Source organism: Anabas testudineus, chromosome 9 (assembly GCF_900324465.2).
Source record: "Anabas testudineus chromosome 9, fAnaTes1.2, whole genome shotgun sequence".
NCBI classification, from domain to species: Eukaryota; Metazoa; Chordata; class Actinopteri; order Anabantiformes; family Anabantidae; genus Anabas; species Anabas testudineus.
In genome coordinates this window covers 23834938-23859630 of record NC_046618.1, presented here as the reverse complement: position 1 = coordinate 23859630, position 24693 = coordinate 23834938, and the positions used below count along the sequence as shown (strand labels likewise).

Sequence of the window (24693 nt, the reverse complement as noted above, 5' to 3'; positions counted from 1 at the left end):
TTCTATTTTGAATTAAGTTTTACTACTGTCAATAAAAAACAAGAGAGAGAGAGGAACGATCTTACAATGTATCTGCAAAACATCAGGATCAGAAGAACAAGGATAACTGAAAAAAAGTACAGGACTTATTATAGTAATATAAATACATATAAATCATGGTCAGCTATTAGTTATAATGTTTACTTTAAAAGTTGCACAAGTCTAGATAAATGCACCATCCTGCCAGAGGTTTATTTGCTTTATATTTTTCTGCCCTGTTGACTGGACACAAACAGAGTTAGTGATTGCAACTAATATAAAACTGAAGATCCTTGAATCATTGGTGCATAAAGTTCTAAACAGAAGCAATGATCACAGTTGGTTTTCACAGTGTAGAAATGGAGACAACGAGCTTCATTTGATGTTCACACTGAATTTGTAAATGACATATTACATGAAAAACATTTTAAACATTTGTAGCTTGACTTGAATTCATAGTAAACAAGAAATAAAAATACGTAACATCATAGAAACCGTAAAAAAAGAGACAGCTGAACTGTCACATCTTCTTCACTATCTCAAGTGTTGTGTTCAAGTCAGAATATACATTTGCCTTTCAAGAATATGCCAAGAGAAATTAATCACAGACGGTGGGTGTTATACAAACGTTTTGCATATGAATCTGTTCAATTTTACTTCTTTTCTCTGTTAACGTTCAAATAAGAGTCAGCACAGTCAGTGAAACAGCAGCCACAAAAAAGGAAATATACCGCGATTAACTGTAACTGGTACTGAATCAAACAGTGTCTGCATTTCTATAAAAGCTTCAGCATTGTGCAAAAATCGACATTGTTCAAACTGGTGTCAACTGTGGGAAAGAGTCGTTTTCTATTTTGTTAGTCAAACATATTCTCAGAGTAGAAAACTATCATCTGTTTGGACAAAAAACCTGCTGATTTATTAAGATCAACAACATGATAAATGAGTGTTAGGACAGAAGCAGCTGCAGCTTGAGAAAAATCAATTTCTCATTTAGTTCACATCAATTATAACTGCAACAACTGCTTAATTAAAGTTTACCACAACCTCTTTTCTCTTTGACAGATGAAAACAGGCTTTTTTTAAATCACAGGCAGTTGGAGTCAGGACATATTGAATGTGTCACACCTATGTTGATCTGATACATCCCAGTAAAGAAGACAGAACCTAAAGTACCTCCATAGAACAGCTTATCTGGATGTGCAGAATGCTCGGGGTGAATCACAACAGTGAGACAGTGCACTGGTTTTATGAGCCATCTCGCAACTTTAAGGATGCTAATTCACCTGCACCACAGTAAAACAGTGGAAAACTATATTTAAGGCCCCCCAGATGCAGGAAAATGTACAAAAGATAGAGAGGCCAGACTAATAATTACTCATATTAAACATGTGTCAGTAACAAGCAGTGGAGTCGCACAGCAGCACCACAAACTGCATCGTCCAAAATGGTCGTACATGTTGTCTAACACTGCAAGTCTGCATTAGGTTGAACTGTTTCTGACATAAAAAGAAACGATAAGAAGGTGTTCCAACCAGCTTCATTGTTTTCGAGGTTTAACAGAGATTTTCAGTTTCGTCACAAGAGTTTGTTTTCTTTTTTCTTTTTTTGGCACGTAGGATGGCAAAGGACGAGGGAGGCCGACTTCACTTCATGGACCTGATGTTCCTCTGAAAGTAGCTTCAATCTGCTCCAGAGTCTTGCCCTTGGTTTCAGGGATGGAGACCATGGTGAAGATGATGCTGAGGGTGCACACACAGGCGAAGAGCCAGAAAGTCCCAGCACTGGTTATAGCACTCTGAAAGAGGTCAGTGACATAGTTTCACAACAGGTGCAGGACACATAAAAAGCAACAGAACTGTATATACTACTTATTTGGAATCTTTCACTGCCCTGTAAATGCTCTATAATGTTTCTTCTGCCATATAATATATTTTAATCCTTTTATATCCTATTTTATTCTGACTTTTGCATCATTGTGTGCAGCTATTATTACTCCTGAACACTCACCATCATATCTTGGAAGGTTTTGGTGATGATGAACGCCATGCTCCAGTTGGTGAGGACGCAGACTGCGCTGGCGAAGCCTCTCGCTTTGACGGGGAAAATCTCCGACATCACCAACCACGGGATCGGACCCCAACCCAGCGCAAAACCTGAACATAGCAATAATTATTAATGTGATAGAACGGGCAAAATCACCCACTTATTCAATTCAATTCAATTCAATTTTATTTGTATAGCGCCAATTTACAACAGAAGTTATCTCAAGGCACTTTACAGTGTAAGGTTTAAGACCTTACAGAAAATATTTATACAAAAAATTATAGAGAAAACCCAACAATCCCATTTGAGCAAGCTTTAGGCAACAGTGGAGAGGAAAAACTCCCTTTAGAGGAAGAAACCTCCAGCAGAACCAGGCTCATAGTGGGCGGCCATCTGCCTCGACCGGTTGGGGTGAGTGGAAAGAGAAGAGAGAAAAGAACAGCAGGCAATAAAGACAACAACAAGCATCAAGAACATTGGGCAGATGAACTGGATTCTGGAGATGTACAGCTCCAGGCCGAGGATACCTGCAGAAAAGTACAGAGAGAGGGAGACAGAGAGGAGGAAACACAACTAAAAGAGAGAGAAGACACAAAGTTAATGACATGCAATGGTGGCATTTGCATTGATACAGGAGAAAGGAGAGAGGAGAGGAGCTCAGTTTATCAGTAGAGGTCCCCCAGCAGAATAACCTATATCAGCATAACTAAGAGATGGTTCAGAGTCACCTGATCCATCTCTAACTATAAGCTTTATAAAAAAGGAAAGTTTTAAGTCTAGTCTTAAATGTAGAGACGGTGTCTGCCTCCCGAACCTGAACTGGGAGCTGGTTCCACAGGAGAGGGGCTTGGTAGCTAAAGGCTCTGCCTCCCATTCTACATTTGGAAACTCTAGGAACCACAAGTAAACCTGCAGTCTGAGAACGGAGAGTTCTGCTTGGAAGATAAGGAACTATGAGGTCTTTAAGATAAGATGGAGCCTGATTATTAAGGGATTTATAAGTTAGGAGAAGAATTTTAAATTCAATTCTGGATTTTACAGGGAGCCAATGAAGAGAAGCTAACGTTGGAGAAATATGATCTCTCTTGCTAATTCCAGTCAGAACTCTGGCTGCAGCATTTTGGATTAACTGGAGGCTCTTTAATGAGTTATTGGGACAAACTATTAATAAGGAATTACAATAGTCCAGTCTGGAAGTAACAAATGCATGGACTAGTTTTTCAGCATCACTTTGGGACAGGATGCTCCTAATTTTAGCAATGTTTCTTAGGTGAAAAAAGGCAGTTCTAGAGATTTCTTTGATGTATGAAGTGAAGGAGATATCCTGATCAAAGATAACTCCGAGGTTTCTTACAGTATTACTTGAGGCCAGAACTAAGTCATCAATGGTGAGAATGTGTTTAGACATAGTGTCTCTGAGATTTTTAGGCCCAAACAGTATAACCTCTGTCTTGTCCGGATTTAGGAGAAGGAAATTGGAGGTCATCCAGGCCTTTATGTCTTTTAAGCATTCCTGAAGTTTGACTAATTGATTAGTTTCTCCTGGTTTCATAGATAAATATAGCTGGGTATCATCTGCATAACAATGGAAATTTATAGAGTGTTTCCTAATAATATTGCCTAAAGGGGACATATATAAAGTGAAAAGAATCGGTCCAAGCACAGAAGCCTGTGGTACGTAGCCTATTTGTAAATAGGCTTATTAGCTGATAACTGAGGCAAACTACACAGTGGCGCCTTTTAAGAATGAGGCTGACTGCCCCTGACAAACTAGCTCGAAGGCACAGGTTACAGTGACCTCACTTTTGTGTTGAGTTGATTTTGGAATCAATTAACTCCACTTTCTGAAACTTGATTCACTATTTTGATCTGTTCATTTAATTAAAAAAATCACAATGCTTCTGTGCTGACTTTAACAACTGTTCGTGAGCCAGGATCTCACCCGTGATGAAGACGCCCATGCTGGCCAGGGCCAGCCAGGCCAGGTCCGTGTGGGGTTCTTCACCAACTTTGCTCTGGACGTCCAGCATCATGAAGCTCAGCGAGGGGTTTTTGTGCATTTTGGTGATCATGTAGAAGTAAACCCCGAACGCTGTGGTGCTAATCGCCATGGCAACGCCTTGATTATTAATGGGACAAACAGAAACAGAGAATGAGATGCACCCCACTTAAACCCTGTCCAAATAATTAATTATACTAAGTAAACTGGTGTAAACTTGAATACCTGAGATGATGAGAAGCACTTTCCTTCCAGCCTTGTCCATGATGAGCGCTGCTACTGCTGTAAAGACGACCTGAATCAGACCCACAATCACTGACGCCAGGTCGCTCTCCTGAAAAAATGATAAAACATTTACGTCTATCCATCTATTTTTTAAAAGAAAAAAATATTCCAAAACAATTTCTCACTGCAAATCAATAAAAAATATTGAAGTTGATTGTTCAGAAATACAGGTTACAATATTATATTTTACTGTTTTTTTTTAATTGAAAGAATACAATCAGGTTTATGTAGTTCTGACTAGAGAATAACAGATTCTGGATCAGTCAAAGACCAAACTGCATCTATGTTTAGCAAGAAAACAGATTGTGAGCAGATAAAAGAACATTTCACAGTAGTTGTAGTGCACATGTGCCAAAGTGTAACTGGGTGTGTTAATAAATTTTAAACATTCTCACCTTAAAATGTGCTTCTTCAAATATGGTCTCAGCGTAGAACATGATAGCGTTGATCCCCGACATCTGCTGGAAGATCATCAACATGATCCCGATCACCAGAGGTTTGTAGACACCGGGATCCTTCAGGTCGGACATCTGGAAGCTAGAGCCCTGAGAGAAAACCAAAGACCACAGACATCGGGGTCAGTTCAGCAAGCAACATCCTTATCTGGGCTGCAGAGTCGACTCTAGACTGGATCAGTCTTCAGTATTCACTTCAACATTCCCATCATTAGCATGAATGACAAAGGTGCTGTGAGACAGTCTTTCAATCTTAGGCTCACCTGCTCGTCACAGGCGTTCTCAATCCGGCTGCGCTCCCATTCGATGGGGGCGTCCGGTCCTCTGAGGAAGCGCAGTGCCTCCTCGGCCTCGTGCCTTTTGCCCTTCGACAAGAGGAACCGCGGCGTCTCGGGCATGAAACACATACACACCATCATGAGCGTCGGTGGGATGGAGCTGCAGATCGCCAGCCAGCGCCAGTCCATGAAGAGACCTGCAGAATAAGTGCACACGTCACAGATAAGGCGACACATAACGGATAAATACAGAAACGTGAGGAGGTCGAGTGTTAATAATTCTTCATTTAAAATGAAACTATCATTCTTACTCCTACTCATGTCTTTATATATTACAGCACACAACACTCTCTCCATAGTTAAAAATTGTTTAGATTGGGCTTCTGCTGTAACCATAAGTTTAGTCAACCAGTCAAAAGAAAGATAAATTATCACTATAATCAATTATGTCATGAATTAGCTGGTTCCAGTTTCTTAATGAGAGAATTTGACTCTTGTGTCAATACCTCTGTGTGGTCTGTGGCACATTATTACAGGAAATTCATTCCTGACATTTTATATGCAAAATAATTAAACTTCCCTGATGTGTTTTCTGGTTCTAATATGTAGAGTACATATGAACGGTATTGAACTTCCTTTCTCCATTTAAAATAGAGAATCATAGGGAAGTCTTCTGATATCACCTAAAAACGTCTTCAGATGATGTTATGTATCATCTCATGAGTTATCCCAAAACCTTTAACGCAGTTCAAACTCTACATGGAACATCTTATGTGAGCAGTGGCCAAACTCCACTGGGCCTGAAACACCACAAGACAACACGGCTCACATGACAAACTGCTTCTATTGGGAAAATGTGACTGGCATGAAGCTAACGAGGTTAGAAAGGAGCAGCTATTTACAAGCAGTGAGGCTGTGAATGGTAACGTCTCTACTTCACAAAGTTGGATCCAGAGCTTTAAATGTGGACAGCAACCTTAGAAAAAGCATTTCATTGTCTGACAAAGGGAATAATAACTGGAGAGAAATACATTTTAAATAAGAGAGCAGACTTTATGTAGCTGCAGTCTTAGTGGTGGACACTGTAAATGTGCAAGTTACATAATGCAAATCCCCTTAATCATCTACAGCTTGTAAACTACTGCGGTAAAGTTACCCTGTGAGACTTCTGACTCCCAGGACTTAAGACTTTTTAACTTGCTGCTGCTTTTCAGTAGTAATGTCATTTACTCACTGCAATGCACGGAACTTTAACTTTAATTGTTTAAATCCACTATGCATATTTTTGCTGTGGGATTTCCTCTTTATTCATTCACTCACTGACATTCATGAGCTTGAAATTCATAATTTACATGAGGAGATGCACATACCACCCAGATAAGCTCCCATGATGCCCAGCACCACCATGAGCTGCACGCAGGAGCCTAACGTCCCACGGACCCGCTCGTGTGCCATCTCAGAGATATACAGCTGAGGGAAGAGAGAAAATGAGGACGTCACAGTCATGACAATCACAAAACTACTATAAACAACCTGAACACGTCTCTAAATCTTTGGGGTCCTTTATGGAAGAGGTCTGGGAATAAAAATTAATAATAGAGGCCACATGCTTCTCACCGGGACGACCAGTGATGTGACTCCGCTGGCGAGGCCGGTGAGGATCCTGCCGACATATAGCATCCAAATGTTCTGCGCTGCGATGATGACGGTGAAGCCAAAGACAAACGGCAGCGAGCAGAACATCAGGCTGAGCTTCCTGCCGATCTTCTCCACCATCCAACCGCCCAGCAGGCCGCCCACCGCCGCTCCCACTGTCACTATGGACTGAAAACCAAACAATTCTTTACATTTTGTGACTGTATTTGCGTTTTGTCTTATTAATGACAAATGTCAGAGATGTCTAAACATGTCTTGTTCTGTGTCAGCACCTCACCCCAAACCAGGAGGCCTGGACTTGGTCAAGCCGCAGCCGAGGGTCCGCAATCTTGGTGAGCTCTGGGATGGCCGGAGAGCTGTAACCCAACACGAACCCGAAGCTCATGGGACCCAGAACAGATGCAAACGTAGCCAGGTACAACTTCTTGTTCTTCACTTTGCTGTGGAGAGAAAGAGGAACAGGAATTGGGATGTAAAGGTTAAAAAGGGACCACGTCAACACAAACCACATTTAAACTTTAACTCCGTTAAAGAACTGTGTCCTCTAGGCTCTGTGTATAAGACATTCAGAGGAATAAACTATGGTGTTTATTTGTCTTTAACAATTAAAAATATTAAATTTAACTAATTTAATGTCAAATCATGCAACATGCAGCTTCTTAGATTGCACACGTACGATAAACAGGCACATGCTTGTAGTGTAATTATCTGCAGTGAAATCGGGTTCTAGCATAGTAATATAAACACTTTAACCACCAAGAGTGACAGAAATGTGGTCTGGCTACATGCCTGTAAAGAGACTAATGCTTTCTGGGAAAGAGAGAAAATGTACATTCAACTAGTTTTTACACAACAGCATAGTTTAGATGTGATGTAAAGATATTCAAATCAATTCAACAATCCAACTTCAGTTCTGAAAACACAACATACTGACTGCAGCCACACCAACTTCAGATCACTGACCTCAGATAAGCATCCTGCTCGGACAGGAGTCCTGTGAGGTCGTCATCTGAAGCCTCCGCATCCAGCAGCCTGGTCCTCTCGCTCTGGATGTCCATCCTGACAGTGGTTTTGTTTCCTGGAGTTGACCTTGTCTTTCTTTTTCGCCTCTTACATGGATCCCAAGTTATGTCACATTCGCAGATGGCAAACAACAACTGCTGTGGTGCAAACTGGGAACCGCAAAGCCGCAGGTGGACGGAATCGAAATGAAGAAACTAAACAGGATCACAAGGTGCCCTGGAGTCCACAGCAGACATTTAAGTTGTTGTACAGCTCATCACCGAAGCTTGTAGCGAACGTTTTGCTTCTTCAACCCGGCGGCCACCTTTGCTTTGTCAACATTTCAGTCAGCTGATCTCAGTGTGCCTGATGTTTCCTGGTTTGTCGTTTTCAAAATAAAGGTCTCCTGTTGGAATCACATGACCGACACAGGTTATTTAAATTAAAGCTTTAAAAATGTCCAACGCCCGTGAACAGCAGCAAGTAGCGATAAGACAGGAGAGTCAATCACTATGTAACGTTACTGTAACTTAAGTTTATCTGTTTATCTTATCTTATGTCCTCATTACTTCCGAGTCGAAAGCTAACTTTAACATCGGAACTAATCTAAACCACAAAACACTTAGCTTACCGTTTGTCACAGAGGTAATGTTTTGATTATACATTAATTTAAATCGTTCATTATATCATAAAATGTAAATAGCCGGCTGGTCGTAGTGCGATCGAAACGACACCGGAAAAGCTAGGAGGGGAATTATCCTTACAGTATAAACTCTTTGTTAACAAAATAAAAGTTCTTCCTGTTGTAGTGTTTCCATGGTGACAACCAGAGTTAACAACGTGATGAATCTAAACAGAAGAAAAGTTACTGAGCTAAAAGAAAAGTAAAAAACTAAACTATTTCAACAACACAATGGACACTTCAGAGGAGAAAAATGACCAGACGGTAAAGAGCGTTAGAAGGAAAACAGTATTAAATATGTACAGTTAGCTAACCTTAATTAGCTAACGCTAGCTAGAATATTAAAGGCAGCCAAAGTTAGTTAACAGTGATTTTTCTTTTAAATCTTCACAAACTAGCTAATTAGGCCTTAAGCTAAATCAGTATTTTTAAAATAATGTCGTGATTTATGTTTATTTTTTGATGGTTCATTATACAGGTTAGCTAAAAGTTTATAAGCTAACTTAATAACACACAAATTAGCTTGTTTAGCTAATGTGTCTGTCATAAGTAAAGACAGTTCAAACTAAATTGGACAATAAATAATAGAGATATAATACTAACTTAATAACAAATAACTATGGCTGCATGTACATCTCAATATTTTGTATTATTAATGTAATAATTGTTTTTACATAATTCAGTTTCAGTGTGATGCATTGAAATGTTGATATTTTATTGTGGTTAAGACACTAAAATTAAATTTAAATGAGTAAATTTCTGGTTGAAAAAACAACAGAAACTGTTGATTGATAATCCAAAAATGTATTAATTGGTTAATCAATTCAAAGCTTATAATTTCAGTTTTCAACTCTTCAGTGATTTATCTCCAATTGCCTGAACCTTTCTTTATCTTACAAAAGAAAGGTTTTCAGTGTTTTCACTGAATTGTATTTTGTAAATATAAGTACATTTAGAGTAGAGTATAGCACACATAAAAAAGTTGTGAGGCAAAATAAGATTGATTGTCTTATTTAACTGATTGTCCTCCAGCAGGTAGAAGAGCAGAGCTTATTTCCCACTGCTGTGTCAGAAGAGGACCTGGATGAGGCCAGGAGAAAAAGCACCTTAAAGCGTCTTTTTGGCTCCAGTAAAATCTTTCTGGCACCAGGAGAGAAACGCCCTGAAAGACCTGATCTACAGGGCAGCACCATCATTCAGACAAAGGCAACAGAGCAGTAAGAACCGTGAATGAAATTAAATTAAATGTACTGTACAGACATTGTCTGTGTTAAAAATAATAGAAATAGAAAGGGTTCTTTTACAAATAATGTAAAATAACACACTGTTAAATAATGCTTATGTTGTTATTTTGCAGTTATACAAATGGAAAAGAGGCAATGGTACAGTCTCAGTATGAGAAGGCTGTGATCTGCTTCTCTAAAGCCATCACTCTGCAGCCAGAACAGGTGCTGGATTACCTAGGATAAAGTTATCAATGTGAAAACGTACTGTAGGTTGTAAGTTGTAAAAACCTCCAGTAGCTTCCTAAAAGCTTTGAATTTGTTTTTTTCTCAGTCTGAATGCTCTTTTTTGTTGTGTTTTAGACTCAGCTGTATGTGAGTCAGGGTGAAGCCTATCTACAGCTGTGTGACTTTCAGTCAGCAGCAGCATGTTATAAACGGGCGTCGAACCTCGAGCCTGGATCCTTCACTGACCGCTTGGCCTTCATTTACTATCTCCAGGTCAGAGACGCTACAACAATCATCTGAACAAGAAAAATCTGAGCTGACTAAAGTCTAAAAGTCTCAATTGATATTCTTGCATGTTTTTTCAGGTTTATTTTGCAGTTGTGCTGATTAAACTCTTAGGTGTCTACATCCAAAATAATTGTTTAATGTTTTCCAGGGCCAGTGTTTGTTTGACCGGGGCCTTTTCCTAGATGCTCTGGAGGCCTTTAGCAAAGCTGCAGAGGTGAAACCCGGCTGCAGGGCCTATGCAGTCAGAAGGTCAGAAACCTGCATTTTTGCTTGGAGTTGCTAAAAATCATTTACCAAAACTTTTTTTTTATAAAGTTTAGTTTCTTAGTCACCACATTGATCATTCAGTATTTTATATCTTGTGTCCCAGCTTGGCCTGCCTGACAGCTGCAGGTCACCTTACTGACTGTCTGAAGCTGGTGAATGACTGGATGGCGTCAGATGGTCCCACCTCTGATCTTTATGTCCTTAGAGCCAGACTGCACAAACAGCTCAACCAGGTTTCAAGGACATGGAGCAATTACATTTAAAAAAACAGCAGCATATACAGTTTACATCGGAGACATCTGAACAATAGTCAGCTAGTTGATTATAATATATTTATAGACATATAAAACTTACTTAAAGAGCATCCTCATTAAGCTGCCTATAGCATCTTAGATATGCTGCACATGTTGTGACACAAATGTCTAATTTGCGATTTTCTCCATATCAAGACCTCACGGTGTTATCAAGATGTGAAGACGGCTCTGGCCTTGAACGCAACATGCCCAGAAGCAGGAGCTCTGCTACTGCAGCTGCAGGAAGCCAGTGAACATGCCAGACAAAGAGCTGTGGACAGAGCTTTGACCGACCAGCTGCCTGAAGCCCTCTGCATGATTAATATCGCTCTGGAAAACTGCCCGGAGGACGCACGCCTCTACCTGTTCAGGTGAGGTGTCCACCTACAAAGGTGGTAAAAAGTAAATTTCACAAGTTGACATAATAAAGTCTGAAAAAATAGTGATGAGCTGCATGTTTGTGGACTGTGGGTAACATGCAAATATTTTGCTACATATGACTACAAAGAGCTGCAACATTTAGCTTTTGCAAAAAGCAACACATTCATTGCAAGTTTTCAAATGTTTTAATTGCATATTTAGTCTGACCAAAAGTTAATGATTTTATAACTGTATGAAACAGAGAAAGGCATTGATATTCTTCATAAATTAACAGCATTAATAAATCAATAATGTTGCTTTATCAATTCTCCATCAGAGGGATTCTGTACCGACGTCTGAAAGACTTCACAGCAGCCATTGAAGATCTAGTCCAGGCTGTGGAGTTGAGTGAGGGGGAGACAGAGAAAATGGACAGAGGTCAAGTGGAGGCCAGAGATGAGAGGAATGATCATGGTTCTTTGCAAGAGGAAGTGGAGTTTCAACTAGTTCTCACATACAATGATTTTGCTGTTCAATGCTTCAGTAGAGGCCTCTACGCTGAAGCAACTTTGCTTCTTAACAAGGCCATCGAAGAGGAGAAGGGCCAGGCAGGCCTCTACCTGAACCGAGGAGGTGAGGACACCCAATCCTTTAGGGCTATGTGTGTTTGCATTTCTTTTTTGTGCTCTCTACGCAAACGCAGCCATTTTATTTTAAATGTTACGTATATTGAAAGTTAGTACAGAATTTTGTTTTGAGACCTGAATGTGATGTGTTTGAAAAGAAAGTAATAAACCAGATAATTGTTGAGTCATCACACAGAAACAATCTAGTGTGACATGTGAAGTTTTTCCTTGTTGTTGGTGTGTGGTGAAAAGGCATCGATCAACCCGGCACCTACATATGACTGGGTGGCACTAACCTGACAAACCTGATCAACAGGTTTCAGCACATGAAACTTCTCTCCACAATACAAGCGCATATAATAACACATTTTTTATTATAGAGCACCATTATTAATTAACACTGGAGCAAAAATGGTTAGTTCATTATTTGATTGACTTAAAATGAACAACAGCTGTTCTGCAAATTAAAATAAGAGTAAATAGATTCAGAATTGAGTAAACTAAATGCTGAAGTAAATATTATGTGTGAGGATGTGGTTGTGTGTGTTAGACTGTTTCTTCAAGCAGGGTGAGTGGTGCTATGCTCTGGCTGACTACCAGCAGGCGGAGGAGATGCAGCCTGACGACCCTGCTGTACGGCTCCGGCTCGGTGTTCTCCACAACACACTGGGCTCATTATGTTTTCAAGACGGGTCAGTTATTAAATCCCAAAGCCTTAAGCTTAATGAACAAGATGCAGATTGAATTTCATATGTAATCTTATTGTTTCAGTCCTGTACACTAATAAAACAGATCTACGGTATAATTATCTGGGTTTACTTGATTTATTGTATTCTATCCCCTTTGAAATCTAAAGAAAACTTTAGATGTTGTATTTGTGTGTGTGTATGTGTAACAACAGGCGTTTCCATGAGGCAGCAGCCATGTTTTCTCTGGCCATCCGCTACAATCCCACAGCCAGTCGGTACTATGAGAATAGATCCAAGGCCTTTCGAAAGGTCCTAAACTTGGAGGGAGCCAGAGAGGACTTCATCTGCACGCTGATCCTGGATCCCACCAATGAGGAGGTCAGAGCTCCATCATTTATTGAACTATATCACTGTATATATATATTAATGTAAAACTGTTATTACTGTCCCAAATACAGTTACACATTCAGTTAATGAGACAGTTTTGATTTTCATCATCATGTCAGATAAATCTGTGTTTGTCAGCATTAATAATGTGGACAAGATGTGGTTTTGTATATTATTATATTAGTCTGGTCCAGACATCCATTCACTTTATTAATATTTATAATAATTGTGGGAGGAGAATGTTTTAATTGTGTGTCTGTGTGTTTGTGTAGCTGCCTCCGATGCTCATGAATCTGTTTCCTGGCTGTAGCATGTCTGATGTTTTGTCCAGTCCAGCAGCACAAACACTCAGGGTACAGCTGATGGACACCATCCAAGCCTTCAACTCATCCTCGGCTCAACAAAGGTCTGCAAGACAAAAGTGATGTGATAAGGCTGCTATACGCTGATTGTAGAACAGCTGACAGACCTTAGGACAGATATGTTGCAGCTTAACATGTTACAAGTTAAAATTTCTTTTGGACATGAGTGTGTTCTATGTTATATTTTCTTAGTCTGAATGAGAAGCTCCAAAAGATGACTTTGACCAATCAGAACACAGAGAGCCCATCAGGAGACCTATCGGAGGCAGAAAAGGAGCTGAAGTTGTGTGTAAACCAACAGGAAATTCAGTTAACTGTGAAGAGCTTACTACAGGTACTTATTGGAGGCTCATACATACCAGTGAAATTCAGTTTATCTAGTCACCTCAGAAATTGTATTTGCATATAAAACATTTAGAACAACTGGTCAAGAAACTTCAACAACTAAAAAGAAATATTAATAATCATAGATTTATTGAAATATCTTTCAAAATACATGTGAATTCATACAGAAAAATCTAACTTTTCAGGAATAACATTGCATTAAAGTCTCCTAAACACAAGCTACAAGCTCTGTCTCAAGTTAGAGGCTGCATCCTGTAAAGGCTGGATTTGCAATCCAATTGCATTACAGTGCAACAAGGCTGTCCCATTGTGAAGTCACTTTCCTTGACTTCACAATGGGACAGCCTTTTTCACTGGGCAGCAGGGTGGATCCTATGTGGCCAAAGCTGTCTTAAGAATCTTTGCACTCCAGGACCAGTGTAGACTGGATCCTTCGAAGGGTTCAGCCGTTAAAATTAAGACACAGCTACAAACTTTTTAAAACCATCAATTCCTATAAACTTTCCACTGACTGATGAGCCAAGTAGCACGAACATAGGCTAAAAGCAAACTGGTAACAAGATGTAAAGGAAAGAGTCCATTTTGTTTTCTGTTGCAGAAGTGGATATGGAATAGTTGTTGTTGTTCTGAACTACAACTGTTGCACTGTGGCAGGTAAAGGAGGCGGCTCTGACGTTTCTCCATGATCATCCAACCGTGCACCACGCTGGACCAAGCTTCAGGACACACCACCCACCACCATAGACATGAACAGAGATCAAGAGATTGGAATCCTGATCTCAGAGGAGATAGTGGAAATACATTGAGATTATTATAATATATTAATATTATGATTCCTTTGTTCCATAATGTTACCTTTTCACATTTCACACTGACGAAAGAACAACTATAATTATGTGGCTTTAGTTGATGCTGCACAGTAAGTCAACAGTGGCCATGTAGTTCTAAAACACTAGTAGTATCCCTTTATTCATGATGTGATTGTGTCCCATGGTCCAACAGGTGGCAGCAGAGGCACAATCTTTGATGAAATGAGCTTGATGGAATTTATCAGGATACTCTATGATACTAATATATTTTTCATCTGTGCAAGTAATCAGATTTATATAACTTGCTCAATTTAGTGTAATAAAGCAATTAATTAATAGTTACTGTTGAAAAACCCTCAGCGCTAACTTTCTTCATTCTAGCGTCTGGGAAAAATCAATGGGATCTTGAGGGAACACATGCTGTACCCTGCTCCTATCAGTTAACAGGTTCATCTGCTCATCGCTGATACTGCTGTGCCTGAGAATTACACAGGATTATCATCAAAGCCATCATTAATTAAACAAACCGAACTAACGTGCACACATTCTGTACTTTTATCTGCTCTCAAACGTCTTTATGATGTTGTACTCATGAAAAGTACAGTAGTAGTAGCAGTACAGTGACAGTAAAGCAGAAGAGATCATACCCCAGCTAATCCTCACAGTTCTGCAGATGCATTGAACCTGAGCGGTGGTTGTACTGTATGTGTTGTTGTAGCAGCAGTGAAGATGTGGTTCTGCAACTTTCTCTGAGAGGCAGCTGACCTCACAGCATTAACAACAGCTGTAGCAACAGCTGACACACAGAGAAAGACTCACAGGCGGCTGTCTCACCATAGAAAGTACCAGCATCACATAGCTAAAAGCACAAACATACCACACATACCAGAGCTTCATACCTTTTATACTTACTGGTGCTTAATAGACTGTAATAGTGATAAAACATATTTCTTCTTACGTTTGTTGAATAGGAAAAGTGTCCTTTCCCTCAGAGAATGGGTGTTTGATTCTGTCCTTGTGAGGACCACAGGTCACGCTATGGGTCAGGCAATTCTGAAAATTCACACTTCTTTCAGCTCAAATTGAGGACAATGATCTCACAACATCACTTTTAAGGTTAGGACTAGATTAGGACAGAAGTACTGGTGAACGGGTGAATGAGAACCAAAGCGCTTTGAGTGCCGGTTAGGTAGGAGAGTGCTACAGAGACCACTTACCATTTCATGCAGGGATCACAGACAGGTGTCTTCATAAGCTTGGTCATGAATGTGTGTGGGCTTCAGCCCCTCAGCAGAGTGGTGCGGGATAGACAGTGGTCGTAAAGGAGCTGAAAAGTGTTTCACACTTGTGCAATAAAAGGCTCCAGTTACTGTCCTGTCAGGGCTGGGAGGTGCAGCCAGCCGGGGTTCTGAGTCCAGACAAAAACACTTTTCTCTGGGCACAGGAGCTGGCGGCTTGGCCCAGGCTCAAAACATTCCCTGGTGGAGGGGAGGTTCATTCAGGTTTTGACCAGAGACTGTTTTGTCTAAGATGTGCAGAAGACGTTTGTAGTCTTTGGGTAGTGTTCGGGGCAGGTGACGTGCGTGGACGCACAACTCAATGTTCTCCTGAAGTGAAAGTGGAACGGGATACGTGGGTTTGGAATAGGATTAGTGTTGCTAGACTAGAGTGGGCCTTGAATTATGTGCCAGTCAGGAATTTTGTCAGTGGTCGGCTTCTGCAAAGTGCATATCGCTGCATTATGATAATAACATCGATGAATGAGGCTGTTAAAATTCCTCCTTTCCCTGAAGACCACGAGCAGGCTGACAGCATTTAATTTTATTTTCAAAACATGACATTAAAAACAAACACACACTGTACTGAATATACAATCTTTGATAATGCAATAAATAACAATAACAATATATTAATAAGTACAAGTTTTCATTACCCCGCCTGGACAAGGCACACTGGGGGCAGAACTCAGAGCCAAAGCTGCTCTGTCACTGAACCAGAGTTAACAGACAGAGGAGTCCTGTTGATCCAGAAACACATGAAGATGTTTCAGTTGGGTTAGGGACTGACGTCTGGGCTGCCGCTTCCCCTCAGCCCAACATCTGATGCTCCACATGACACATTTGGCATCGAGAACGTAATAAAAAAGGTAAAATGTGCTTTACAGTCTTGTAACTTTCACAACCCAAGACAGAACAGAGAACGAGGAGGAGGGGTGTGGACAGACAGACGCAAGCAGACGAAGGCTCTCCCCAGAGGAACATTTCTAAAGACAATTTATATATTTTGGAGAGATAAACCATCTGCCTGTTTGTTCTTCTCGTAAATTTTCCAGTCAGTTTTACTGGCTAGTCTCAGCCACCGTCTCCTGATTCATGCTGTGTGTGTTCCTTCGTAGTGTTCTAACCTGTCCTCAGCTTCAGACAGCTGTGGTCTTATCAAGTCTTTTAGAGCGGTCTCCGTTTGTTCTTGTCCTCATCACCACTTCAGGGTGCTCTTGTCTCTTTACCTGCTGGCTGCAGTGATTGGTGGATTCCTAAAGTCATCGCTGACCTTAAATATCCTACCAGCCAACATTTTTTTTAGTAGAAGGGAATATCCACATGATTTTTGGTTTCCTGCTCAACTAGATTATCTTACCAGCCACTGACAACTTCATCAGTGTTTGTCTGACAGTTATTGGGCCATTTTCCTAATTCCCAATCATAGATGACCGCTAGCTACCCGTGTTCTTTAAGATGATGCCTTTGGTGGACGGATGGACAGTTATGTATTTTTGGTTCACTTCCAGCCGTTCATCTCCTTCAGCTTGCTGATGCTGGTCCCTTTGACAGGGGTGGAGGGGGGTGGGTTGTAAAGAGGAAGAGTCGGGGTGCTACAGCCACGTGTCCACAGCTTCTCAGTAGGGACGGTCCACACGGTCCGAGAGGACTTCTTCTTTGGCTTGTCTTTCTTCTCTTTAGAAGTACCGGGGGACATAGTCTGGAGCAAACACAGAGGACATTAGAGCTTAACTCACAGTGAATGAGGTTTTATAGGTTTTATAGGTTAACTGTTCCCCCCTTAAATGATTTGAACTTTCACTTTGTAGCTACAGTCGCCCATGCAACCTGTGCGGCTTCAGCTCTACTTTCATTTTTTGATTTAATAACTGTAACATACGCAGCAGCAGAGGGTGAAGCAGCTGAGTTTAGCAGCATTTTGTCCCGTCCCTGCGTAGCGGTTCTTCTTTGGCAGCAGCAGAACGAAGGCCACAGCCAGAGACAGATGGTAGAAGCTGTGGACATAGGCGTAGTCCCACTCCTGCAGTCAATATACAGCACATCCAGCATGATTTCATTGAACATTTATCTATTTAAACAGATATGTAACTAGACAACTAACTACACAATATAGAAATGATTTAATATAATGATTTGTTTCAGTTTGATCATCGTCACCTCAAAGTAAAAACGCAGCATCAGGGCGAGAGCACCGAAGCAGCATCCTGGGCCGACCTGCTGCGTGTACACCGTCTTCTCTGGATACACCGCCTTCAACTGCTTCATCTTCTGCAGCTGCAACAATAAGAGTTCAGTCGAAGACTCAGGGAGTGGATGTATGAGTTGATGTCAAGGGGAAAGTGAAGAGCAGATAAAAGAGGACGTGCATATCCAAACAAACTTCTGCAAGTGCTGAGCTCAGGTGCAGTGTGCAAATATTTTGTGTTTTGACAAGAGGAAAGTGAAGGGGCATAGGAAGAAGAAGAAAAGTGGGAAGGGAGGAAGAAACATAAAGAACTAAATGACCACAACACCTGGCTATAACTCAGCAAACTTTACCAAAGACAGTAACCTGCTACTGTCAGGACACTCACCCATTTTACAGTAATAATGAAAACAGCTGATCCAATTGGTCCAGAGTAGATGCCATAGCCCCAGCGATCCTGGTAGATCCTCACAGCTATAGTCAACACTCCAAACATTGTCATAGTGGAACGCTGGGGTTCATCAAAGTCACCAAGAGCTTCAACAAAGAGACGCACACATGAGTTTTCAAACCTTTCACCCTGGAATAAACAATATAGACCTGAGAATCGCAGATGCTTCATGAGCTGAGCTTGGATTTGCTCTGTAGTCGGCCATTTTACAGGTAACACACAAAGATAAAGAGAGCAGAGCAAGTGGTGGAGTCAGCTGTTGGAGCATTTGACCCTCCTTTGTTGCAAAACCTCAGGGGTGTGTGTGTGTGTGTGTGTGTGTGATCATATGAGTAAATGAAAGCTCATGTCTGAGCACATGTGAGCTGATCTCAAAGACACAGCATGTGTTATCAGCAACTGTTGCAGGCTGAGCTAGTTGTTTTTCACCTTGTGCTTGGAAAGTGTAGCTGCTAAATAGTGACTAATGATTAATATTTGCTTTATATAATAATGTTTAGCAGGTTTATACTAGCTTTTATTCACATAATATTTAGAAAGGTTAAATACTAGAAACCTGCTGTACACTTCCAATACAAGTAGAGAGGCTGACAGTCATTGTGTGAGTGGATTGGGATCTTTCATGTGTCACGACTGTGTGCTGATTATAGATTTTGGTGATGGCAGATTCATGTAGAGACGTCTGCCGACGTCTGCTGCATCCAACAAACTAGATGAACCACATTTTGTTGCTGTATGTAGAGTGTGGCGCTGTGTGTGTGTGCTTCAGTTTACCTATTAGTGTGACCCACATGGAGAGGGCTGTGGCATAAACACTGAAGTACTCCAGAATATCATATCTCATAAAACACAGAATGGAGAGGCCGGGTCCATCACATGCATGGTAGACCTACAGGAAGACAGCGAGTCAGTTACCGATAACTTAAAAACAAAGCAATATGTTTCACTTACAGCCAATCGAATAATCATTAATAAGCTTTTTTATTCCCATAAAAAAGTACTTTTGTTGGACCCAGTTGCAAGTTAGTAAAATAACTGATAATAAATAACTGAGTCAAACACATCTTTTGACACATCTGTTGTCCATAATTAGCAAATAGCGATGCAGAAAACATGAGCTACATGTAGATATTTGGAGAAACAGAGCATGCTTGTTGAAAGCTAAGCCAGAACAAGTAGGATTAGATAAAGAGACCTCATAATAAAATAATAAAATCCTACAGAATACCAACATTAACATTACTTCTGATTGGACATATCAATTCTTTATTGATACTAACATTCATAAAATCCCATGCTGGTTTGTCTATCACATGGAAGCACAAGTGCATTCTTACCGCTGTGAAGAACATGGTGAAGAAGTAGACCATGGCCTCCATGTGGAAGCCCCTCTTGGCAGCCACGCTGGCTGTAGGCAGGAACACCAGGCTGCTGACTGTAGGAAGCAGCATCTTGGCAATAAAGGCACCCATGGTGGAGGGACGGCAGCTCAATTAAAAGCTGTGGACACACAGATGAGAAGAACGTCCCACAGGCTGCAGAGCTTTTGTAGTCTTCAGTGTATGATTATCTCTGAATTCATAAAAAGTGATATCAGCTAGAAAAGTATAAGTAAGATCCCTTAGTCCTCGCTGTGTGTGACCAGTGAGTCCAGTAATGAGTGGATCAACTACAAAATGCATACACTGCTCACATACACACTCCCACACAGCATGAACACAACCAGCTGTCCAGTTTTGGCCCTTTAAAGTTTAAATGTCCACAGGCTGACGGGGTCCATGGAGGCCTGTATGTGCAGTGTCATCGCTAAGCAGCTGTTTGCATGCCACTGTGGCATGGATAGACGAAAGACTAGATTATTGTAGCATGGACTGTAGTTGGACTTTTTCAAACCAGTGTAAAATGTAAATGTGTATTATTATTATTATTATTATTATTATTATTATTATTATTATTATTATTATTATTATTATTATTATTATTATTATTATACTGATGACTCTGCAGTAGAATGTCAGTGTTCCATGAGAAATGGAGACCATGTCTAAGATGTTTTCCATTTACTGTTGTCAACAGTGCTTCCCCAGAGTAAACTATATGTATTAGAAGCTTTCTCACGTTGTGTGGCCCACTGCACCACATGCATTAGGGTCTTCTCACTGGTCCTGCACTGTTGTCCTATAGACTTTTTAGAAAGATAAAAATAGCTTCATTAAATCTTCATGATTTAGAAACGAAACATATCACACAAGAACATGTGTTGGACTTTGTATGTCCTACAGCAGAGGACTATTTAGGCTTTTTGTGTCTGCAGGGGATTTTACACTGAGAAATTGTGAGCAACAGTAGACAAATACACAGCATCCAGCTCTATTAATACACTCATATATATACAGATGGGTTTTGGTGAATCATCCATTATCAACCAACTGTCTGGTGAACAGGACACTGAATCCCAGCTCCTCCAGAGACGTCGATCTGCACCTCTGATCTGAGCAAATAAGGAGATTTTCTTAACAGTTCTGACAAAGCATGTAAAATAATATTATTACACACAACCACATGTGTCGTTGCAAACTAAGTGTTGTTTAAGTTTTTAAGTTTAGAGCCTCTCTACCAGTGAGCAGATGGAATCTCGTTGAGACATTAAAACAGCTGTAATTGGTTGTAGTTGTGTAACGTGGCATTGAGCCTGCTGAATTACTCCCATTAAAGTCAAGACAAGATTGGGTGTTAAATACTTCTGGTGCAGGAAATACCCCGTTTTGCTGCTCTGACTGAGAGAGCAGTAAAAACAAAGAAGAGCTATATTTCGATCTCATTCGGATAGATCCGTACTTTGATCATGTTGCATTCTGACTTAATAAAGACAACTTCCAATGTCATAAATGTGGTTTTGATCACAGACTCTGCCTCATTCAGACTCTAAAGTTCTGTCACATTTTCAAAAAGCCAAATGCGTGTATTTTCTTCATATCAATAGTTGTTGTGTGCCACATAAGGATCGTTTCTGTTTGCCTGCTCTTAGTGTCAATGTGACTCTGCACTGTTCTGTTGTTCCCAAAGAGGATTTCTTTACGAACGTCTTAAATGATCCTGTGATGGCGATGAGGCAGCATTTGCCCTCCTCTGCTCTCCCTTCAGCTGTTACACCTGCTCTGGTGCTTGAGGCAGCAACACAAAGGGTGCAGTATTCACCCCACGCCTCAGATTCTCGGGAGTGTTTCGGTAACCCGAGCTGCTCGGGCCGGGGCTTGAAACGAAATCACAGGCCTGATGCTTTTGAAAACGCTGCTGTAGCTTCACCACGCCCTCTGCCGGGAACGTGTCTTCTTGTTGTGTTAGATGTGTGTCGGCACCCTTTGTGTTCCCGTCCTAAACTGATCAGTCTTATAGGTGCCCACTAGCACAAGAAAACATGGTTCACAACATTATAACTTAATAGTCTTTGGTTTCCAACCGCAGTACTGAGCAGGAGGTTTGGCAGAAGAGAAGAATGTACATGTGTCCTGCACATTTGGTACAGAGGTAAAAGGTCGCAGTAGAGTGAGTCCTTGTTAGTGGGACTGAGGTGATCTTTGATGACCTCTCCACAAGACCTGGTCAGGAGTCTTGGGTGTACTTTGGAATGAACCATGTGAAAGTGGGAGAAAGGCCCCAATGGACGAGGGCATCAACACCAGGGCTGATATTCACAATTCAAATTATACTGCATTGTGTGTCCTCACATGTACAGTATGTACTACTTGACTGATTATATATATATATATATATATATATATATATATATATTTTAGCAGTGGATGCTTCACATCACATTATTACAACCCAACAGGTGAAAAGATTTTGATGATCATCCAAGATTCATTCTGGTGAAATACGTCTGTCTGCAGCTGCTCAGTCAGCTGGTTGTCTGAGAGAGAAACCTGGATATTGTCCTGGGAGTGAACGCCTGTCTAGTGCAGCTTCTAGACTCACCACTGCACTAACTGTCTTCAGAATCTGTATTTTAGAAGCAGGGATGTGCGAGAACCCTCAGTTCTTCTTGTCCAGGACAGTTTGTGGCCCGAGGTAACTTTTAGGTAACAGGAGCCCTCAATCTAAACACGGCGGGTTAGTGTGGGAATGTAGAGAAGACTTCCTGGATGCATCTGAAAAAACACGGGGCTTCCTTTTGATTCAGTAATAAATAGTTATGACCTCTGACCCCTCGTCCTTCCTTCACAAATAACTGAGGGACTTCACCTCAGTCCTGGGCTACTTGCCTTCCTGAGTAAACGGTATTTGGTATTTATTTTGCTGCTTTCTGTTGATCAGATTGTGATTTGATTTTGATTAAGACAATTTATTAAGCAGGAAGTAAAACTGACTTCTCTATCATTAAACATTCATTTTAAGCTAAGCCTGTTTTTCCTCTTTATGCTGTTTGCAGGACAGTTTATTGCTAAAAGAAATACTGACATGGTTTACAGTGATGACTGACGCTTGAAACCAAATAAAGATCTGACTGCACTGTTGCGACAAACACATGAAACATATAAATGTTAATATAAACATATAAAACATTTAGAAAATGCAATAAAAACTAAAATCTGTGATTTGTTAATTCACAATATGCAGACAAGTGTCTCCCTGATATCTATAAAGTCATCCATGCTGTAGACACTGACACCCCCCCTCCGTACCATCACATATGCTGTGCTGACGTCTGTCAAACGAACAGTATGGTGTCGTCCTTGCATTATAGAGTTTTAGAGGTTTCCAAAATAAATAATAAATGCTCTCAAGCATGTAATTGTGTTCGTCATGGTAGCGTGACAGTGTTTCATGTATATATTTAATTTTTTAGCAAGTGCTTTTTGGAAAATAGGTGCTTCTTGTTTCACACGTTTTAGAGACAAGCTCAAATAGACAAGTTCTTTCTTTTTGTTTTCTTCTTTCTGTGGTTGTGTTTATAACTCCTTTAATTGCTCTTTTGTCTGTGTGCACCAACCATAATGACTCCAGACTCTGCATACTACAAATAGGCACGCACAAAAACACACCCAGGGGAGTGTTTTAAGGCCACGTGCAACACATTTTCTCCATAGCATTTATTTTTCTGTCTTGTGGAGGGTGGTGGCCTTTAATTGGTGTTGGTATTAGTGGGCTTATTCTTCTGGTCTGGCAGCTTCCATGAATTGTGTCTATCAGCCTATAAATCTGGCAGTGGAGCAGAGTGGCGGCTAATGTAGCCAGCAGACACACCGGCAGCAGCCTGAGGAGAGAGAGAGGAACCAAAGGGAAGCTGGAGAAAGACGCAGGACATTGGAAAAGGACATTTCTGACAGGAATAGGTGCTGAACGGGTCATTTTCTGATGAAACTGCTGGTCCATGTTCTAAAACGCACCTGTGACCAGTGTCACAGTTGAAGAATAGACACGGATGGATTCATTAAGGATCATAACCTCAGCATTAGACATTTTATAATTATTAATTAGCAACATCTGTGCAAAAATACAGAGAGAGAGAGACAAGAGAGTAACAGAAAGGACAAGTGCAACCCTGCAAAGCTGCAGAAACAGCTGTAGAAACAGAGGAGTGAGGAAAGTGAGAAAGAGAGAGAGTGGTGAGAAATAACAGCAGAAGATAGAGAAAACATAGAGAGAAGAGGAGAAATCGTAATAAAACAGGAGGGAGGGAGACAGGCAGAGGGGTAGAAAGAGGGGAAGACGACATGGTGGGCAGACACGGTGGTCCTCAGACGTCTGCTCGTCCTCCTCACATCATTCACTCCTTTTTTCTCGTCTCTCATTCCTCCTTCTCACCGTCCTCCCATCTGTTTTTGGCCTCTTCTGAGTTTCTCAGTGTGTTTCAGAGAAGAAGGAATCCCAGTTTACTTAAAGGAACAGTTCACCTGGAAAGCAAAATGCGATTATGATACTGAGCTTGATACGCTTATCATATGAGTCAGTCTGCTGGTGTGAGTGTTTCTGCAAAACAGAAATAAGTCACAGTAATATGGCACCACGTGTTTCAAATTAGCCAAACACTGCAGGAATTTTATTGTGAATTCATTTTTACAAATTTGACCATTTCTAGCTGTATTTCCCGAGTTCAACTTAATCTTTATTCATGATGTCACAGACTACTGACTATTGTTTTAGGGTTTTTAATTTCTTTCTTTCACATCGTTGTGTGGGCTATGCCCAGTGCCTGTGATTGTGTCTTCCTCTTTTCACAGATCCAAAATGACTTGCTTTTCTCCCACAGACAGCTCTCTGGTATATTTATCCTTTTTTTTCAAGGCTAAAACCATTTAGAGAAAGTCATTTAGAGCTAGTTATGGTTTGAAAATCCATCCATCCACTTGTTCCTATACTTCCTGTTTACATAACATTTGGGTCTAATACTAAAGGTATCTTCTGTGTTATTTAATGCATTGAGATGTGCACAGGATCAAATAAACTTCTACCAACTGTCTTCAGACTGAAGAAGC

At 40.7% G+C, this 24693-nt stretch overlaps 3 protein-coding genes across 4 annotated transcripts; 1 reads left to right on the top strand and 2 right to left on the bottom strand.

Moving 5' to 3' along the window:
* Window positions 1-54: 54 nt before the first annotated feature.
* Window positions 55-8136, bottom strand: slc2a8 (solute carrier family 2 member 8). The gene is made up of 10 exons (XM_026343687.1): window positions 7701-8136; window positions 7015-7177; window positions 6699-6905; window positions 6452-6551; window positions 5067-5278; window positions 4744-4893; window positions 4289-4397; window positions 4007-4183; window positions 2029-2174; window positions 55-1816 (listed from the first exon to the last, which is right to left on the bottom strand). Exons 1-10 carry the CDS (start codon window positions 7793-7795, stop codon window positions 1670-1672), a joined length of 1506 nt encoding a protein of 501 aa, XP_026199472.1. The 5' UTR covers window positions 7796-8136; the 3' UTR covers window positions 55-1669.
* A 419-nt stretch (window positions 8137-8555) lies between these two features.
* On the top strand, window positions 8556-14617 carry LOC113150932 (tetratricopeptide repeat protein 16). 2 transcript variants are annotated; one of them, XM_026343686.1, is made up of 13 exons: window positions 8556-8685; window positions 9457-9638; window positions 9779-9869; window positions 10008-10145; window positions 10309-10409; window positions 10531-10660; window positions 10877-11091; window positions 11418-11713; window positions 12257-12398; window positions 12608-12773; window positions 13055-13188; window positions 13337-13478; window positions 14144-14617. In XM_026343686.1, the coding sequence occupies exons 1-13, from the start codon at window positions 8653-8655 to the stop codon at window positions 14231-14233; spliced, it is 1860 nt and encodes a 619-aa protein (XP_026199471.1). In that variant the 5' UTR covers window positions 8556-8652; the 3' UTR covers window positions 14234-14617. The 2 variants fall into 2 exon arrangements, with proteins under 2 accessions (XP_026199471.1, XP_026199470.1); XM_026343685.1 differs by having other exon boundaries at window positions 9454-9638.
* A 2459-nt stretch (window positions 14618-17076) lies between these two features.
* On the bottom strand, window positions 17077-19686 carry mymk (myomaker, myoblast fusion factor). The gene is made up of 6 exons (XM_026344065.1): window positions 19552-19686; window positions 18989-19103; window positions 18152-18300; window positions 17736-17852; window positions 17458-17598; window positions 17077-17277 (listed from the first exon to the last, which is right to left on the bottom strand). Exons 1-6 carry the CDS (start codon window positions 19684-19686, stop codon window positions 17077-17079), a joined length of 858 nt encoding a protein of 285 aa, XP_026199850.1.
* Between the last annotated feature and the right edge of the window lie 5007 nt (window positions 19687-24693).

What these genes read in the sequence shown, in the direction of transcription:
- slc2a8 (XM_026343687.1), bottom strand. Translation starts at nt 7,795, where the DNA reads ATGGACATCCAGAGCGAGAGGACCAGGCTGCTGGATGCGGAGGCTTCA. An exon ending in CATGGGAGCTTATCTGGGTG is followed by an intron (nt 5,279 to 6,451) that starts GTATGTGCATCT and finishes CTTATTCTGCAG; the next exon opens with GTCTCTTCATGGACTGGCGC. An exon ending in AAACCTTCCAAGATATGATG is followed by an intron (nt 1,817 to 2,028) that starts GTGAGTGTTCAG and finishes GACCTCTTTCAG; the next exon opens with AGTGCTATAACCAGTGCTGG.
- LOC113150932 (XM_026343685.1), top strand. Translation starts at nt 8,653, where the DNA reads ATGGACACTTCAGAGGAGAAAAATGACCAGACG. An exon ending in CAGACAAAGGCAACAGAGCA is followed by an intron (nt 9,639 to 9,778) that starts GTAAGAACCGTG and finishes GTTATTTTGCAG; the next exon opens with TTATACAAATGGAAAAGAGG. An exon ending in TGCACAAACAGCTCAACCAG is followed by an intron (nt 10,661 to 10,876) that starts GTTTCAAGGACA and finishes CTCCATATCAAG; the next exon opens with ACCTCACGGTGTTATCAAGA.
- mymk (XM_026344065.1), bottom strand. Translation starts at nt 19,686, where the DNA reads ATGGGTGCCTTTATTGCCAAGATGCTGCTTCCTACAGTCAGCAGCCTG. An exon ending in CATGTGGGTCACACTAATAG is followed by an intron (nt 18,301 to 18,988) that starts GTAAACTGAAGC and finishes TCTTTGTTGAAG; the next exon opens with CTCTTGGTGACTTTGATGAA. An exon ending in GCTTCACCCTCTGCTGCTGC is followed by an intron (nt 17,278 to 17,457) that starts GTATGTTACAGT and finishes TGTTTGCTCCAG; the next exon opens with ACTATGTCCCCCGGTACTTC.